The sequence below is a fragment of the Phaseolus vulgaris genome, chromosome 5 (assembly GCF_000499845.2).
Source record: "Phaseolus vulgaris cultivar G19833 chromosome 5, P. vulgaris v2.0, whole genome shotgun sequence".
In the NCBI taxonomy this organism is placed as follows: Eukaryota; Viridiplantae; Streptophyta; class Magnoliopsida; order Fabales; family Fabaceae; genus Phaseolus; species Phaseolus vulgaris.
In genome coordinates this window covers 21,528,084-21,548,313 of record NC_023755.2, presented here as the reverse complement: position 1 = coordinate 21,548,313, position 20,230 = coordinate 21,528,084, and the positions used below count along the sequence as shown (strand labels likewise).

Below are 20,230 nucleotides of genomic sequence, written 5' to 3'. Positions count from 1 at the left end.
CCTTCGCCTCCCTCTCCTCCAATCTTCTTTTCCCAATTTTTAAACCTTAAAATTTCGTTCAGTCCACATGTGCAAACCAATGCCTCTTTGTGCGCCATGTCATTAACAGTTAAAGTCGTTGGTGGAAACTTAATGGAAGGGACTAAATTGAACCCTTTTAAAAAACCTTTAGACCAAATTGATTTTTTTAAAAACCACTGTATTAAATTGAATATTGACCCCAAATATAGGAATAAAAAAGGTAATTATACCTATATCTTAAAACAAACCTAACCTTTATTTTTAGTCTTTATATGAGATTAACTTTCCATGGTATTGTTCAATGTGAAGATAAGGCAAGTTTTCATTTGGGGGAAGTGAGAGCAAATAAATTTCACCATGAAGGGTTTGAAACACTTTTTGGACATTTCTTCTTGCACACAAAAATTAAGTCACGCTTTCTTTCATTTTTATCGAAAATGATTTTTTTTAATTATTTTTTTTTATAAGAAATGTTCTCCTATTTCGTTTGAGAATGTGATTTTTTTTTTTAGTTTTGAAAGATCACTCAATTTAAAGAAGAGTTTTGAATACAAAAAACTCATCCAATGTTGACTAACTATGCAAAACATGAAATGAAACATATATACTAAGTATAAAATTTTAATATTATTATTAATGTTCTTACAACTTATCTAAGACCGAATATCCCCTATCGAGTTGCTATTGTCTTCTCTTCAATTCTAGTTGTCTTCCTTGTAGGTCCGAGAGGGTGGAGTACCTGCAAAGATAATCTGACGCTCAAGTCAAATAAGGTAGATTTAATTGGTTCAGTCCAGAGCTTAACAATCATTACCTTTCATGGGGGTCCCCTTTTATTTATACTTTTCTAATGGACCTTATGCTGTCAGAATGATTAGTGTAAGCCTAATGATCATTTAATTATGCTTTATAGCTTTTAATTAAGATTAATGTTTCTAATCTATGATTAAACGTAGCTGTTGCTTTTGCCGAAAGGTCGTTAGAGCATCTAGGGTGACCGGTTACTCGACCTCCCTGTTTCTGGTTGAACACTTGCCCCTCAAGCTTGAGCTTCTATTACAAAGTGAAAAGTCGTAAACAACTCTGTCATTTTACTGTCTTCCTTGACGACTCGCTGAATTGCCGAGCATCATTTGTTTTCTATTGCCAAATGTCATCGTTTGATCGTGGGGAAGAATGACTTATCTCCCATTGTTTGCGATTTGACGCATATCTAATGTGTCACATCAGCTCGTGAATAGTCAAAGGATCTAAGTCGTTGCCCTCACTCAAGATTTCTACAATGATTGAATTTCCCTCCTACTCTTAGTGCTATAAATAGCGGGGGGTTGTCCCCTCATTTATTCGTTTCCTTCTCTCACTTCTCCCCCTCTCTGATATAACTAATAACGTCTTCTTCTTTTTTTGATAACTCTACCATGAGGGTTGTTAGAATGTATGGCCTTAAACGAGAGAGGGGGGGGTGAATTGTTTAAGGGGGGTTTTCACAAACTTTTTAAGCTAGAATGAAATTCTTTGCAAGAAACCAGATTAGGAATTCAGTTAGCCAAGAAACAAAGCTCAATACAGTAAAGCACCAGAAAACAATCGGTTGTTTTGTAGAAACAATCGGTGGTTTATACCAGTAAAAATAACAACAACTGAATTTAAAGAGTTTAAGGAAGAAAGATATGCACAAACAGTTTTACTGGTTCACTCTTAAACCAAGAGCTACGTCCAGTTTCCCATAAACCACTGGGAATCCACTAAGTAATCAAAACCAGATTACATACACACACCACCAAAAATGTGACATTGATCCCCTCAAGAAACACACTTCCTTTGGCTCAGCACACACACCAAGAATGTTGATCTTGACAACCTCAAGAGCACACAATCCTTCTTGACTTTACAACACCAAAATGTACAAAGTATTCAGAACGAATTACACTTGTTACAGAATAAACTGAAATCAATACAGATGTAATCCTATTCGACTTCTCTCTTGAGAAACCAAAGCTCTAAAGTGAAAACACAAATCTTTGAAAGCTCTTTGTGAAAAACTCAAATATGTTTTTCTTTCTTGTTGTTTGTTATAAAACTTAAAAAAAACTATTTATAGCATTCAAAGAATGGTCAAAGCATTTAAAGCAGGAGCGTATTCGGTTATAAAATCATTTAAAGCTCACTTAACTAACAAAACTGATTCTGTTAGAATTTTTAAATAAATAATCGATTGAAAGAGCGAATCAATCGGTTGTTTTGGTTTGACAGCAAGTCAACCAACCAAAATAGTTTTCAAACTTTTCAAAAACACCTAAGTATAAAACAATCGGTTGTTTCGACAAAGCAACAAGTTGTTTTTCACTTAGTTTGAAAAACACTTTAAACTTAAAAGATTTGAAAACACTTAAGCTTTAGATTCAACAAAGAGTGGATACAAAGATAAAATACCCCAGATCTTACTCTAAAACACAACAACAACTTCAGCCTTCCATCAAACGCTAGGATTTGGATTCTTCATAGCTTTGATCACACTTGATTCAACAAGGGTGTCTAAGCTTGTCGGTATTGTAATGTCCCGTGATGTTGTCCATCTTTCGGATACTGATTCGGCCAGTTCCGAAAGTTCTTTAGAATCTTCCATATTAGCGACAACGCTGTCTCGAGTGAGGTCATCGGCGACGTACGCCTCTCGGTTGACCCTATTGTCGATTTAGGGTTTAGGGTTTATATCCAAGCTTCTCTCTATATTTAAAACCAACACCCCAAGTTTTTTACAAATGTATAGTACTCGGTCGGGCAACCAAGTAGGGTGATTTTCCTTCATTAGCCAGTCGAGGTCATGCTTGTTGGCTCCCTTTACCACTTCTTATAAGAATTTTAAGGGGATTTTCTTCAAGGTTGTGGTTGAGGAGGAGGGTCGTCACTTTTCTTACGACAACAACAATCCTTAGTTTCCCTTCTACTGAACTCGTGAACCGACATGCTTCTGTGCATGGCAAAGGTCGGCACTAATCCGGGAAGACTAGGAAACCTTGTCCATTTTAGAAAAGCTTCCCAAAAAATCCATACTCGAAAGTTGTTGCGGGTTTTCTTATCGCCTATTCAACTTTGTGAAGTTGAGATATACTTTTGTTTTTCTCTTTGCTTTCGTCTTTGTTTTTTTTATGTTTGTTGACTTATGCCTTTTGCAACTATTATGGCCTCAATGACTTCGGAAGAGGGGAAACTCTTTTACAAAGAGTTCCTAAGGTAGAGGCCAGCGGTTGCCAACAAGGCTCCGCCTGTTCAAGTCAAGGTGGTGGAACCGTTACGGACGATTCCGACTGGCGAGAACCTTCCTCCTATGAATCCGTCGAAAAAGGTACGACAAGAGAAGGAACATAAGAAATCCTCCCGTCATCACTCGGATAGGTCGTCCTCGGGGAAATCTAATAAGAGGCGCATGCTGAAGCTGGGCCAAGTTCTTCTCGAGACTTTCTTGGTCGAGACATGCTTCTTGGCAAGAAAGTATCGATTTCGCTAAGTTTGACGGAGATGGAAGGTTTCATATCGGCCACGACTTCTGAGTTGGCTGATTCATTTTTAGAGTTGAGCACTCGGGCCTTCGTCCTCGACAAACGATTGGGCACAATGCTTAAAAAGAAGGAGGGTGCTGATGTGGAGAACCTTAAGACTCAATTGGCCGAGTTTGCCTCCTCCCTTCAATATTCCCTTGACGCCAATAATGCCTTGGTTCCAACAAAATAAAGATTTAGTTGTCGAGTTAGTCTGGTTGAAGATGGACAATGACGCGTTGCTGACTTGTTGTCTTGGTGCCGAGGAGAAAGAAAGGGTCGTGTCGACTAAGAATGAAAGCTTAAAGAAAAATCTGACTGACATGACCGTTAACTCTCATGTCGAGTAAGAGAAAGTCGAGCGATTGTAGGCGGCCTTGCACAAAGTGGGTGAAGACCTTAGCCGCACACAAGATTTTGTCTTCCACCAACATGAGCTTGGTTTTAGTAAGGTCCTGAACAAGCTGAATATTTCTACGGCATCCCCCTTAACAAAGATAAGTGTGATGTGAACAAAGATTTTTCAAGGGGGAGTTCATGCTCGTTACCGATATACCTGAAGACGATGGTGGTGAGGAATTTGCTCAGTTGGCCACCCCTGGTCCCGATAATGCAGCCGGAAAGGCTTGAAGTTGGCAACTAAGTCGAGATTGTTTTCTCGCAACTTTTTTTGTGTGCTGCCTAGTAAGGTGGTATTTTTATGGTGATGGTCGTAATGCTACTGAGTTGGTTGGTGGTTTTTTTGTTTCTTTGATTTTGTTGCCGCTTTGACGGCTTTGTAACCATCCTTCAATTATAACAACTTAATTTCTTTCAACTTAACTTTACTTTGTTATCGATTTTATTTCTTTTTTCGTGTTTATTTGGCGATGTTATCTATTCGACGATTATACTTGCGCTTATTGTTTTTGTTCTCTCATTGTTTTTGTTTACGACTTCGGCTTTTTGGCTGATTATTTTCCCGGTTGTTTTTATGCAAAGGATCCATTTTTCGGATTCTTCCTTTGTTTATTACCTTATCGGTAGGGATTCATTTGCGGATTCGTCCTTAACCAATAAGTTTGAATGGAAACTTGTAGAAACATTAATTTGTGTCTCGTTAAAACTCCCGGTTGGAGATTTATACTTGACAAAACACCGACAGTGAAAAGAGAGTACCCTTTACAAAATTTAACTAAAATAAAATTTTAAATTGCTTGAGTTCCACGTTCTCAGAATGCGCTACCCGTTAAGCGTCTCTAGTTGATACGCTCCATTATTCAGGATTTTGGTTACCCAAAAGGTCCCTTCCCAGTTGCAGGCAAATTTCCCTTCAATTTTGTCCTCCCGAACATCTCCCTTCATCCTCTAGGAGAGGTCTCTCACTATAAAAGATCTTGACTTTGTCTTTGTGTTGTACCTTCGGAATGCTCGCTTCTTACACACTTATTCTCATACTTTAGCTTTGTCCCTCAGCTCTTGGAGAAGAACGAGCTCAATTCGCATGCACTCTTCATTCAGCTGGAAGTCAGCCAATTGCTTGCGGATTGTCGATTCTCTCACTTCTACTAAAAACATTGCATTCGTCTCGTATGTTAGATTATACGGGGTTTCACCGGTTGGGGAATGGGAGTTGCATCCGTATGTCCATAGGACTTCCAATAACTCCTCACTTCATCTTCCTTTAGCCATTTCTAACCTTTTCTTCAGCTTGGTTAGGATGATCTTGTTAGCGGCCTTAGCTTTTCTATTTCTTTGAGGATGTTCGACCGATGTCACCTTATGCATAATGGTTATGCTCCATTAGGAAGTGTCCTAATTTCTTGTTGGTGAATTGTCGGCCATTATCTGTGGTGATTGTATGGGTATGCTGAACTGGCAAACAATGTTGTTCTAAACAAATTGTTGAACTTGGGTTATCGTAATTCGAGCTAACGGCTCAGCCTCAATCCATTTGGTGAAATAGTCCTCGACTACCAACAAGAACTTCCTTTGTCCCGTAGCAAGAGGGAAAAGGTCGACAACGTCCATCCCCCAAACTGCGAAGGGACACGGTGAATTGATACTTTATAGCTGTAGGTGGATGAGCGACCCGTTCTCTTGGTCAATTTTGCATCTTTTAATGAAGTTTGCACAGTCGGCTCGCAATTATGGCCAGTAGTAGTCGACCCTAAGAACTCAGTTAGCCATGCTTCTTCCTCCTGAGTGGGTTCTGCACACGTCGTTATGCAGCTCGTTCATAATGTACTCGGCTTCTGTCTTGGTTAAGCATTTCAAGAGGGGAGTGGAAAAACCTATTTTTTAAAGATCTTATCCGATTAGGGTGAACCGTGATAACTTTCGCTGCAACAACAACTCAGTTATTTCACTTGTGGCATCTCGGTCCTCATTGCTTTCTTCATTGTGGTCAACCAGTATGGAGATACTGCTTTTTTCCTCACTCTTTGGTTTTTACTGTTGGTTCAACTAGGCTTTGTCGGATGACATTGCTAAGTCTTCCCTTCCCTTTGTCGCTAACAAGCTTGGAAAGGATGTCGACTCAAGTGTTTCCTCCCTCCGAATGTGTCATATCTCTACCTCTTCGAAATCGACCATTAAGGTTGACATTCGGTGGAAGTACTTTAACAGGAGTGGATCCTTATTCTGATATTCCTTGTTTACCTGGTTAACCGTCAACTAGGAGTCGCTTCGACACTTTAATCCGCACACTTTCATACTTTGCCAGGAGAAGACTGACTACTAGAGCTTTGTATTCGAACTGGTTGTTAGACACTTTGAAGCCGAAGTTTAGCGATTGCTCTATTATGATATTCCCTGGTCCTTCGAGAACTATCTTGACACCTCCTCTGGTATTGTTGGACGAGACGTCTACATACAAGACCCACCATTCATCGATGGTCAGATCTCCCTGAAACTCTGATATGAATTCGTTCAGACATTGGGATTTTATAGGTCCTCTAGGCTCATACTTAATCCCGAATTCCTATAACTCCACTAACAATGCTATCATTTTGCCTGTTAGGTTGGGTTTTCGGAGGACCTTGCTAATGGGGCAATCGATTTTTATGATGATCTAGTGGCTTTGGAAGTAATGTCGCAACCTCCGAGCTGTATGTACTAGCGCCAAAGGGAACTTCTCGATCATCTGGTACCGAGTTTCAAAATCCTGAAGCACTTGGTTGACGAAGTATACAGGTTTTTGTTCACTTGTTCCCTGTGAATTGTTGCGTTTATGGCCTCGGCTGATACAACCCGATACACGAGTAAGGGTTCTCCTTCTTTCGACTTACTAAGGATGGGGGGGTGTGGTCAATCCCTGTTTCATAGCAGTTAAGGCGTTTTCACATGTTTCGTTCTAGTCGAATCTGTCGGCTTTCTTCATCGGTTTGAGTATTGGTCTTATTCTTTTCACCAATCTGGGCACAAATCTGGATAATGAGGTTAACCAACCGACAAGCCTTTGCACGTCAAAAGCTTTGCATTTGTTGGGGTTAGTTTCGATTCCTCAGCTTGTAAGCAAAAATCCTAGAATCTTTCCTCCCTCTACCCCAAATACACACTTTTCGGGGTTGAGCCTCATGTCGAAATCCCGTAATCTGCCGAAGACCTCCAACAAATCCTTGCCATGCTGCTCGAGGTTTTCGAACTTGACGATCATGTTGTCAACGTAAATTTTTACGTTGCAGCCGATTTGCTCCTTTAACATTCGATCCATCTACCTCTGGTATGTGGACCCTACGTTTTTTAAACCGAACAACATTACCTCGTAGCTGAAGTTCGCCTTATTAATCATGAAAGTGGTTTTAGGCTTGTCGGTTTCGTCCATGAGGATTTGATTGTATCCCGAATAAGCATCTAGGAAGTTCATGACATTGTGTCATGTCGCACCATCTACTAATATGTTTATATTGGGGAGAGGATAGGCATCTTTGGGGCACGCCTTATTTAGATCTGTGTGATAGGTGCACATGCGCCACTGCCCATTGTTCTTCTTCACCAGGACGACGTTATCCAACCAGGTGGTATATTGTACTTCTCGTATGAATTCAACCTTCTTAAGCTTGCTAACTTTCTCTTGGGCCGCCAGTCTTCTTTCCTCACCCAACCTTCTCTTCTTTTGTGCTACCAGTTTTGCATATCGACATATCGCCATTCTATGCGGCGGCAATCGTGGATCGATTCCCGGCATGTCGATTGTTGTCCAAGCGAATAGGTATTTGTTATCACTCAACACATCAGTGATATTTTGTTTGTCTTCTCCTTTCAGATTGGCATTGATTTGTGTATTTTGCCCAAGTTTTCTTACCTGCAAAGGAATGGTCTCGTCTCTCGGTTCCACTTACGGCTCATCGTTTCGTCTTAGGTCGAAATTGCCATTGCTGGCTATCATGTTCACTTCTTTCTTTTGTAAGACGTATCTCGGTAAGATTCTCAGGCCCGTTGCATAGCACTCTCTCGCAGGTTTTTGGTGCACCCTTATTCTCGCAACACATCCCTTCGTGCCTGGAACCTTCATAGTTAAATGTGGCGTTGATACGATGGCTCCAAATCGGTTTAAGAACGGTCATCCCAATAGTACATTGTAAGAGGTGTTGGCATTAATGACCAGGTATCTGATTTTAATCATTTTCTACTTCTCTTATTCTCCAAACTTGGTGTATAGATCGACATATCCTCTTGTGTCTACCCTTTCTCCTGAGAAACTGACAATCTGTTCATCATAAGGGATGACTACATCTCTGGAGAGTCCCATCTTCATGAAGGTTTTAAGAAAAAGGACTTCTATCGGGCTCCCCTGATCGACCAGAGTTTTCATGGTAGTGTAGTTTGCCACTTCAATCGTGATTACCATGGGGTTGTCATGATCTGTGTTTATTCCCCTGAAATCCTCATCCGTGAAGGTTATTGACAGCATAGTACGTCCATTTCTCCAAACAGAGTTGGCAGAGCGAAGACCACAAATATGGCATTTCCGGGACTAGTAGGAAGTTCCTCCTCCCGCGAATCTGTCAGCTATTGTGTTAATAACTTACTTGGGTGGTCCGCTTCTTCCATTTTCCCTGTTGACCTTACTCTGTGGCATTTGTGATCTCAGCCGATAGTCTCTTCGGTTGGTTTTGGGCTATTGTCGATCATACTTTCTCTCATCCTTCCCATCTTTTCTCACAAAACACCTCAAGTGGTCGGCTTGCACTAATTCTTCGATTTTGTCCTTTAATGCAACACATTCTTCGGTTGTGTGGCCGAAATTTCGGTAGTACCTTGACGACTTTGGTTTTGGTTAAGTCGGCTTTGGTTTGCATCGAGGGGAGTGAAGGTTCTTTTAAAAGGTGGTTTTAAGTCGATGTTTAAGTCTTCATCGAGGAGTCTTGACCATTCAGCCGTTAGGGTGTGTATTGTGAAAACCTGACCGGCTTTAGGAATTTCCTTTGCCTTATGATGGTCTCATTGGTTGGGGTGCCTCTTCTATTCGTCGAACTCCCACATCCCCGGTCACCTTAAATTTTAAATTCCCTGAGCTCCTCTAGTTGCACGAACTCCACAACTCGTTGTCTCAGCTCGTCCATGCTACTGTTCGGGTTTTTACATAGACTGTCGGAAAAAGGTCCCGACCCGAGGGCGGTAAAGAGCTGGTGAAGGACTACTTTCGGGCTTAAGTCTCGGATACTGAGGGCTACCTTGCCAAACCCTTCCATGAATGATCAGAGCGTTTCAGACTCTCTTGCTTGATGTTAACTAGGGCGAGGGAAGTCAAATGATGAGGTTTACTCGTGGCGAATTGGGTCGAGAATTTTGACACAAGGGTGTCGAAATATTCAATCACGAGAGGTAGGAGACGGGTGAACCAATTCAAAACAACTCATTTTAGTGAGGTAGGGAAGACACGACAGAGGAGGGCGTCATCCGCCATATACAGGCTGACCTGGGTAACATATGCATCGGCGTGTTCGTCCGGGTCGTCATTGTCGTCATACTTATCAATCGTTAGGCTCTTCCAGCCGTGTGGGAGCGATACTTGCATGATTGACTCAATGAAGGGATGTTGACGTGACGACAATCCCATGGCTCCACTAGAAGTGGTGTGTACCGTGCAATGATGTGAATTGTTTTCTCCTTCCATTCGCGTAAGCGTTCTACTTTCAGAGTGTCCATGGTTTCTTGAGTCTTCCTGGCCTGTCAGCGTGTGCCCGAGCTCCAGTTTTCTCTTCATCACTTCATTCTCGGCCTTTAGAGCTTCTATTTCTTCCGCGTTCTTCCATTTCATGCTTTCGAGTTCCTTCTTCATATCAAACATCATAGCTATCGGGTCCACAGATGGTCCTTCTTCGTTCTTCCTATCGTTTCCCATCATACTCTGTGTGGTTACCATGCAGTTTCTCAATAGGTTTTCCTTTCGGCCCAACGATAGACGCCAAAATGTTCTTACAACTTATTCAAGACCGAATATCCCCTATCGAGTTGCTCCTGTCTTCTCTTGAATTCCAATTGTCTTCCTCGTAGGTCCGAGAGGGTGGGGTAACTATAAAGATACTCTGACGTTCAAGTCAGATGGGATAGATTTAATTGGTTCAATTTAGAACTTAATGATCATTACCTTTCATCACGAGTCCCCTTTTATTTATACTTTTCTATTAGACTTTATGTTGTCAAAAGGATTAGTATAGATCCAATGATCATTTAATTATGCTTTATAATTTTTAATTAAATATAATGTTTTTAACCTATGATTTGACGTGACTACTGTTTTTGCCAAAAAGAAAGATAGACTGTTTGGGATGACCGATTACTCATAGAACAATTACTATTATTATTATAAGTATTGAAATGGTATGCACATCAGTTTATTACATTCTTCTTGTTACTAATAAAAATATTCATCATAATTAGAGTGTTTATTTTCCTAAAATATGATAATCAAATTATCATATAGCAAGATGTAAAGGTAGTACTGGAAGGGAAGTTTTTTTTGGTTGAAACATCACTTTTATGCCAGCGATGTTGTATAATATTAATTAAAATGAAAAAGAGAGAACTTCAAAGAACATTAAATTTTGGGGGTTTATTTAGGGAAAAAAAACTTAGTTTCCACTTGAATAAATGAATAAGAAATTCTTAATAAAAGATTTAATTATTTAATATAAATCATTAATTTACAATAAAATAAATTGTCCATTAAAAGTAACAGTTTAAACTTACTTTAAAAGTAAGTAGATCACTTCTTCCACACATCTCTGTTTCTTAATTTGAATCAAATTGAAAATTAATTAATTAACATATGAATATATACGACTATCTCATAATTTTATCTAAAAAAGATATCCTTTTTCGTTGGAATTTAATATATACACAAAAGTTTAAAAAAAAAAAACATCCAACTTAAAAGCATATCATCCTCTGGCTATTCATGGATGAGCTCTATTACGTACAACCTAATCTGCTATCGTGTAATTACACGATCATCATAAATTAAAGAAAACAAACACAAAGAAAGAAAGAATAGGGTAAGCTAGCTATATAAAAAAAAATATATAATTTCAATTTGAAATTAATAAACATAATTCATCAAGTCTTATACAATTTCTCAAACCATCAAGTGTCTATTAAAATTCATAATTCATCTTTCACATGTCAGACATCTACTGACTCACAACACATAGACAATTGACTCTACTTCCAGAAGACTCGTGTGTTGACTTAGACTCAGAGATTTGCATCAGTCATATTATCTCATTGTGAAATCCACACAGTTATGCACATAAATAATCTCAATATCACCTCTCCTAATATGACAGGGTTAATTCATATAACAGATCTAGTTAGTCATCTTTCAAACAACTTACCCATTCATATGAGCCTCCTTCGACTCTCACTACCTGAATAACTTCATCTATATGATTCCGTTATCTCAGGAGAGTCAGGATATCTCCTTCTAGACGAATCCCTAGTCAATGCACATCTTAAACAATCTTAATACGATATTTTCTTTCTTGAAAATACTATGTCTTGATTAAAATTCATATTCTTAATCTCACAATATCCAAAAGCAAACAATCAAATCATACCAAAGTTTAGAATTCCCAAAACATACAACAATTCATTCACTAATCATATAAATATCTAATTAAAGAAATTTTCAATTAAATATACACAAAATAAAAGTTTACATAATTTATGAGTAAAACTATACAAAAATAAATAAACCAGCCTTTTAAAAGCAAATATAAAAACTTTAGTTTTTTTACAGATAGTCTAGCTTGAGCGAGAATTTACTCGCTTGAACAAGATGGGTCTCGCTCAAGTTAAAATTCTCTCTCTTGAGCGAGATTCAACCTGAGAGCCCCCAGAATTTCATCCTAGGTCTCGCTTGAGCGAGATTTCTTCTTGCTTGAGCGAAAATGGACCTGAGAGCACCTCATTTTTTTCATTTTATTTTTCTTTGGGCGAGAATTGTTTCGCCTGAGCAAGTTATGCAGAAAAAATCTTCATAAACCCGTTATACCTGATTGACCAGTTCCTGTTCAGAATTATACAAGCACTCTCATTGAGTCATTGAGCTATTATGTCAATCTATGCATATATATGATTTCTAAATCAAAATCATTTAAAGTCAAACAACCAATTATCATCAAACATTTCTTTTAAATTAATACAACAAACTATTCAAATACATTCATTAACTCATTCAATTCCAAACTTATACACATTCTACAACATCTACTATATCTTCAATTTCACATTTCAATATATACAAAAACAAGAAATCTTGCAAGAAAATTTGAAATAGGTGACCACATCACCCCCCACATCCAAATCTTCTAACCTAGGGTTCTATTGACAATTTAAACTAGCTTCCTTACCTGAACTTGAGCAGATACTGATGGAAGAGGTCCGGACACCAATCCATTGAAAGGCCACCAAAATGTCAAATTGAGGCAACCACTAGAGTTATGGTCAAAGAGGGGTCAAGAGGACGCATTCTACATGTCATAAACTCTAATGTAGAATAATTTTTACATTTTTATCAAAAGTAGCATAGTTTAATTCTTTTGTATTTTTGTTGAAACATGCAAAGTGGTACCTAAAATGGTAACCTAAGTTTAATTAGAGTTTCCTACTCCTAATTAAACTTAGGTTCAGCCCCCTAAGTGTAAGGTTCTAGAACTCCTAGCACATGGAAGAATTCTAGAACCTACCTCACATGTGCTGAATTTAGGAGCCACCTTCCCATGTGCCAATATTTGAATTTCCCTCCAATTCTCTTTTCATATTCAGCCCACTCTTGCTATATATAGAGGAGCTTGGGTCATGTAAATTGAAGATTAATACATGAGTGAATTGCTGCCAAAATTGTGCCAATATCACTCTTTACCCAAAACCTCTAGGTTAGGCTTTTGATCTTCCTAAACCGTCACCTTCCAAGTAGAGTTGGCCTCACCACTCTCAAATTCTACCTATCATGCACCTTCAAGGTCACCACCACTCCTAGGAGGACCTTGCTCCATCTCCAATCCATGAAGCTTCCGCAAATCATCTACAAAACCGAAAAGAGGAGGACACGAATCCATCAGATACTCACTAAGAGCTCCAAATCTACCAAAAGCTTAAAGGTCACTTAAGATGCACCAAAGAGTCCTTATCACAAATCTAACTATACCACTAAGATCCTGAGCTAACAAAGACTACTCATGAAGATAAAAGCATCACATGCAAGCTTAAACTAAAGACAAACCTAACCAAATCAAAACTAACTCAAAGGAAAAGGAGCCAAGAATGAACTTACTCTATCTAAGATTTTGATTGGTCAATCTTGTAGAGTTTACTTTCAAGAGTCCAATGGCGGATTCCGATCGTCAAACTGATGAGCGAAAATGTCAAAATCTTAGAAAGAAAACAGAGGAAAGGAAAAAAGAGTTTTTAAAAGATGTTGGTTCTTTTAAAATGAAACCTAAATTTTTATGTATATATTCTTTTAACTCTAATAATAAAATATTTAGGTACCATTTTAATTATATCAATTCTATTCTAAAACTATTTTTCTGGGTTCTTACAAACTACTATAACTTCTTTAAACCTTTTAAATATTATTATTTAATTAAATATATATTGATTTTTTATTTTATTTTTCGTAAGCATTTTTTTTTTTTAAATTCAAATAAAATTTGAAGTGAGAAATGGATGATTGACGCTTGTCAGAAGACCAGCTCGTGTTACTTACTTTTCATGTGCTCAATATTATCAGAAAAATTAAATATATACTTAAACTTTTATAAAGACCAAAAGTCAACCTTCACTAAATAAATAATATATATATATATATATATATATATATATATATATATATATATATATATATATATACACGTGTGTGTTTGCGTGTAAAAAAACTAAATCTATTTTTTTTAATAAACCAACAACAATGCTTCACCTACTCCAAATTGACAGGATAAAATTGAAAAGTGAGAAAAAAAACTATTATTCTCATATTTCTTCGTGCTTAACTCAGAATTAAATTAAACAACTTCTGCAGAAGCAGCCACAACTTCATTCTTCATTATTACATCAATTCATTGCAGTTAGAGATGAATCAAGTTAATTCTAATTCTAATTTTTTACAACACCTTCATAATAATTTTCCTTAATTATGAGATAAAAACTTATTCCATTGATTCTCCAATAAATAAATAGCATAGAGATAAAGTTAAATAATGAGACATGATTTACAACATGATGAACTCACAAATACTAAGAAAAAGTAAAACAAGAAAGAGACAGAAAAGAAAAATACACATATATATATAAATACACGCATCATATATATATATATATATATCGTGTACAGTGAGAAAAAACAACATGATGAACTCACAAATACTACAAAAAAGTAAAACAAGAAAGAGACAGAAAAGAAAAACACACATATATATAAATACACGCATCATATATATATATATATATATATATATATATATATATATAAATAAGTACATTCAATTATTGAATGTTGAGAACAAGCATGATTTCTGGCACCAATAACTTGAGGCACTCATGTTTGAATGAGTCTTATCACTAATCATACCAACAAGATGAAAAAGGTAGAGAGACAACTAAGAGTTGTAATGATATTGCTGTGCTGCGTTCATTTTCATGTCCAAAGCTGTGATGAAGTTGAAGATGGAATCAGTAGATCTCATTTTCCAGAAGGGTTCCTCTTTGGAACAAGCACTTCCTCTTACCAGGCACTTCTTTTGTTTTTACTTTGCTTTCTCTGCTTCCATACACGTTACAGCAGTTTTATTTTTCCTTACGTGGTTCTTTACCCTCTTGAAACAATGAAAATGGTGTTTCTGTTATTGGAATTTTCTGAATCGACAACAACAACAGATTGAAGGGGCAGCTTTTGAGGATGGTAAAGGTTTAAGCAACTGGGATGTGTTTAGCCATTTATCAGGTAGTGTTTACTAATCATCTCATTTCGGAACTTTTACGAAAATGGAGGTAATTATTGTCATTTTTTACCAAAATGAGGTTGTTTTTAGACACGAAAAAACTTACCAACTCTATCATTTCATGTGAAGAAGTCGTGTAAACCTGCCATGATGATATAAATCAAGGTGTGGCATGACTTCAGTTCAACTGGTTGACAATGGGAGAAATTGATGCAAATTCTTCAAAATAAGTCCTGTCACGTAAAAAGACTTTATTTATTCGTAATTTTCTCAAAAACAACCACATTTTGATAAAAACGAGGAAATATTACTCCATTTTTTTAAAAAACCCTCTCAAGTGACTAATCTTGATTGCTTGTGGTGCATGCAGATATAGAATTACATGAATAATCACTATTGAATTTGATCTATTTTCAGGTAAGATAAACAATAATGAGAATGGTGACATTGCAGATGATCATTATCATCGTTATTTGGTAAATATTAGTTTCGTATTTAGCATGCACTTATAATACATTGACTAGTGAGTAGTATCTGACACTGAATGGTTCTCCTTGTGATGTTTGACAGAAAGACATTGAGTTAATGTCGTCTCTTGGAGTAGATGTATATCGATTCTCTATCTCATGGACCAGGATTCTACCTAGTAAGTATTTAAATCTACATACTAGTTCACTAGGTACCATAGTCTTATTTTTCAAAAATTTTGCTTAATTTGATCTTCATGAGCCATAACAGGAGGCATATATGGAGACGTAAATCCAAGTGGGATAATGTTTTACAACATGATAATAGACAATCTGCTACTTAAAGGTGAAGTAACAATGTTTTACAAGATAGTATCAAACCTATGCTAGATTCATTAATATATATATATATATATATATACACACACACATAAGAACTTGATATTATCCTAGGCTGTACCTAAATATAAAGCTGGTGAACTTGGTACAGGGATTGAGCCTTTCGTGACAATAAATCACCATGACCTGCCACAAGAACTGGAAGAAAGATACGGTGGTTGGCTTAGTCCCTTAATACAGTAAATTTGCAACTCTCTCTTTTGTTCACTCGTAATATATAAAGCTAAAGGGTTTGACATTTTATCAGTTTTTCAATGAAATGTCCTGTAACTTTATGCATTGGTTTTTAACGCATGACTCAAGTAACCAACTTCGTTTAGTGAATGTGGAATAAAGACTTTGTTTGTGTTGTTGTCCCCCGCATAATCATAGTGGAACTTTTATAAGTATACTTCCTTTGTTGTAGGAGAGATTTTGTTCATTTTGCTGAAATCTGTTTCAAGAGCTTTGGAGGCAGGGTTAAATATTGGACTAGCATCAATGAGCCAAGTCTCGTTACAATCAATGGCTATATGAAAGGAACATATCCCCCTGGTCACTGTTCTCCACCTTTTGGAAATTGTTCTACTGGTAACTCTGATGTTGAGCCCCTCATTGTCATGCACAATAGGTTACTGTCACATGCCAAGGCTGTTGAATTATACCGCAAACAATTTCAGGTAACAAAAAATGCCCTAAACTACATTTGTTGTCACCTTTTCTAGGATAGGAGAAAGAGGGATTGAAGGCCATGATGGTAGTTTAATTAGTATAGAACTCATGTTAATCCAGGCAAAGCAAGGTGGAACCATTGGCATTGTTGCACACACCTTCATGTATGAACCATTTAGAAATGAAGAATGTGATAGACAAGCTGTGAAAAGGGTCTTGGCTTTTGTCATAGCCTGGTAAGTTGTTAATAAGTACCAGGGTTTTGCTCATGACAATCATGCCTAATAAACTATGATGTAGTAGATTATTATTGAAGAGAATTGACAGCACACAACACAATCCTTTTATTTTTATTTTAAAACTTTTCCTGCTCTTTTGGTGATATGAAGGGTCTTAGATCCCCTGGTTTTTGGTGAGTACCCAGCTGAGATGCACTCTATCCTTGGAAATCAGTTGCCAGTGTTCTCTCCTGAGGAGAAGAGGCTCATAAAAGGCAGCTTAGACTTCATTGGCATCAATCACTATGGATCTCTCTATGCCAAGGATTGTTCCCTCTCTGCTTGTTCTCAAGGAGCTGATCATCCAATAACAGGTTTTGTAGAAACAACTGGAATAAGAGATGGCATTCCAATTGGTGACCAGGTTCCCTTATTCTGTCCTCATCTACTCTTTTCATCATGTTATGTTTTCTTTTCTTCAATTCTTTTATTATTTTATGTTGTTAACTCGAATGTTTGATTATTGAACATAATCTCTGATACAATTTCTTTTGTTTTAAGCAGACAGGAATGCCACTATTCTTTGTGGTTCCAATGGGCATGGAGAAAATTGTTGACTACATTAAGATAAGATACCATAATATGCCCATGTACATCACAGAAAATGGTGAATTATAAAAAAAGTATCCCTTTATTTTTACATTACTTATTATTTTCACTTTGTATTAAAATGAATGCAACTTTTAAAATAGAAAAATAGATTTATGAATATTTGTGAAAATGCTAATGAAACTAGAAAGGTATCTACAAAATCTCATTTTCTTCCATTTTGTTTTAATCTCTTCTGTTCTTGTTGCTCATTAATATTGACCATTTTATCTTGGATTAAGAAACCAAGAATAATGACTATGCAAGATTTTCTTTTCATGGACATGATCCAGTTTCAAAAAGCTGATGATAATCAAAGACTAATGTGTTTCTGAGTTGTTAGATGGGTTTTAAGGAATGAGTTTATTAACAAATTTTGGGTTGTTAATTGAAAATTGTTTCAGGATATTGTTTACCACTCAAACAGGATGTGACAGTAAATTATCTATTACAAGATTTCAAACGAATAGATTATCATAAAGCCTATCTCGCAGCTCTGCTTAGAGCCATAAGGTGAGTAAAGAGGGCTAATATATTGGCATCATCCATGTTTAAGGTTATTTTGGATTAGTTTATCTATTGAGAAGAGGTAATTTTGTCATGTATAGAAAAGGTGCAGATGTAAGAGGATACATGATATGGTCATTGTTGGACAACTTTGAATGGGCAAGGGGCTATGACATGAGATTTGGGCTTTATTATGTGGACAGAAACACTCTTGAACGAATTCCCAAACTTTCTGTTCAATGGTTTTCTAGTTTCCTCAACAACACCATCTCCACCAACACGAGAAGATTTGAGATTTGAAGAAGCAACATCTTAGAAGCAAAGATGTGAGAAATGTTGATTTAGAGTTTATTTGAACTATCTCGGCAATGGGATTAAAATTCATCGATCATAAATACGATCCATTTATTGTTTATTTGGACTCTGTCAAACTCAGTAGAAAAATTATATTTTGTTACATCTTTTACAAGTATTTTGCTGGGATCTTTCTTCAGATGTGATATTTAAAAGTGTTGAGAATTATGAGTATGACAAAAGTTATATATTTTCACATTGTTTAAATCACTCCCTCTCCAAGACACTTACATCTTTAAAGTGGACCATAAAGGAGGTGGGTCTTATACATGAAGTTGTGGGCCTCTTAAAGCTTTATTCGGATTTTCTTAGAATTGAGCATTGTAGACACACTAACTTAATAACGAGTGTTTATATAAATAATTTTTAACAAGATGCATTTTATGAAATCTCAACATTTCATAACATTTTAGTTTAGACACACATATTTGAACTCATTTTAAACACAACTCTTTTGTCTGAGAGATCACATCAAATGCAACTTTTAAAATTCGAATGAGTCAGCTGATTAATGTATTTTCTAATTTCATTTGACAAGTGATCGGATTATAGTTACTATCTCTCACTCACCACTACAGATGCATATTTGAATACATTTTCTAAACAATTTGATAAAATAAACATTTTTAATACATATTCTCACACTAACTCTCCTTCTTGGATTAGAGCAGATGATAATAAGATATAACGTAAAGGAGAAAAGAAAAAGAGGAAATATACACAACCATTTGTTTTGGTTTGTCTATCTCAAGAAACTACATATAGTTTTTGGCCAACATACCAAGTTCAACTAGGCATACTATTTGTAAAGTACAATCTAGTATTCTTTATACTCGTAGCCACTCTTGAATAATCCATTGAGTATTCTTTACTTAACCCGCTCCTGACTTAGCTAAGTATTTTCTGAGCTCGTAGCCACTTCTAGATAACGTCTTGAGTATTATTTACTCAAGTCACTCCTGATTGACTTTGAGTATTCTTTACACCTAGTCACTTTTGACTAACTAAGTGATCTCTCATATTGTAGCCACTCCAGGCTGACTCTATGAAGAAGTATTCTTTCTATAAGTCATTCCTGACTTAACTAAATATTCTTTGCCCTTTAGTCACTCCTGGATAACATAAGAAGGTTGTAGATTTGAATGATCATCTCATCATTAAGTTTGATTACTAAAGAGTGTTTGTGCCTCTCAACGAATATAATGGATTAAGCTTTCTCTCCCAGTACAGATCATCTTGGACTTTAGGGAGGTGTAGGTTCACTGTCCTAGGTGAATGAATAAACACTTTCGGTGCTCAGGAAGGGCTTAAAGCCAACCTAAGCCAAAATCAGGAAAATGGAGCTTCACTTGAAGCCAATCATAAGGCCAAAAAGACTTCATGGCCAAGAAAGGGATGTGCTAGCCTGAAATTGAAGCGAATCCCAGACACATGTGAATCCTAAGAAGATCAGAAATGGGTTTGAAGCCTAAAAGATTTCTTCAACATGAAGAAAGCCAATTTGTTGAGCGGATTAACCTGCTCTGAGCGAAAGCCAAATTTGTTGAATCTGTTGAAGCCCCTTTCTAAAAATATATAAATAGAGACTTTAGAGTCTCATTCAAAATATCGAGGGATCAAGGGATTTAGGTATCTAGAGAGCAAGGTAAAGAGTTTTGAATAATAAGTTCAAAGCTTTTAGGTTCAAGAGAGGCTGAGATGCAAAGACATATCAGGTCATCAGATCAAGCCTCCAGGATGAAGCCTAGAAAAAAAAATTTGAAGGAAAAGTTCACAAGCCTAAGTTGGATAACAACTGTTGATCAATAGTGATCAAGTGCTTTGAAGAATTCAAATTGTGCTTTGAAGAAACCAAATCCTATGTGTTTGATGCAAGACTGTGTTGTTGTTGTGTTTTGGGAGGGATCTGGGTAGTTTTATTAGTAATTCACTCCTTTGTTGAATCTAAAGCTAATGTGTTTTGAATCCTTTTTTGAAATAAAGTGTTTTTCCAACTAAGT

General features: G+C 36.8%; 1 protein-coding gene across 2 annotated transcripts; it reads left to right on the top strand.

The window, feature by feature from the left end:
* Window positions 1–14,507: 14,507 nt before the first annotated feature.
* On the top strand, window positions 14,508–18,437 carry LOC137835286 (beta-glucosidase 18-like). Of its 2 annotated transcripts, none has more exons than XM_068643730.1 (12): window positions 14,508–14,776; window positions 14,922–14,988; window positions 15,404–15,462; window positions 15,557–15,632; window positions 15,725–15,799; window positions 15,944–16,031; window positions 16,259–16,511; window positions 16,624–16,739; window positions 16,893–17,145; window positions 17,286–17,388; window positions 17,774–17,882; window positions 17,978–18,437. In XM_068643730.1, the coding sequence occupies exons 1-12, from the start codon at window positions 14,594–14,596 to the stop codon at window positions 18,174–18,176; spliced, it is 1,581 nt and encodes a 526-aa protein (XP_068499831.1). In that variant the 5' UTR covers window positions 14,508–14,593; the 3' UTR covers window positions 18,177–18,437. The 2 variants fall into 2 exon arrangements, 1 of the variants encoding a protein (XP_068499831.1); XR_011085062.1 differs by having other exon boundaries at window positions 14,520–14,776; window positions 17,286–17,404.
* Window positions 18,438–20,230: the final 1,793 nt, after the last annotated feature.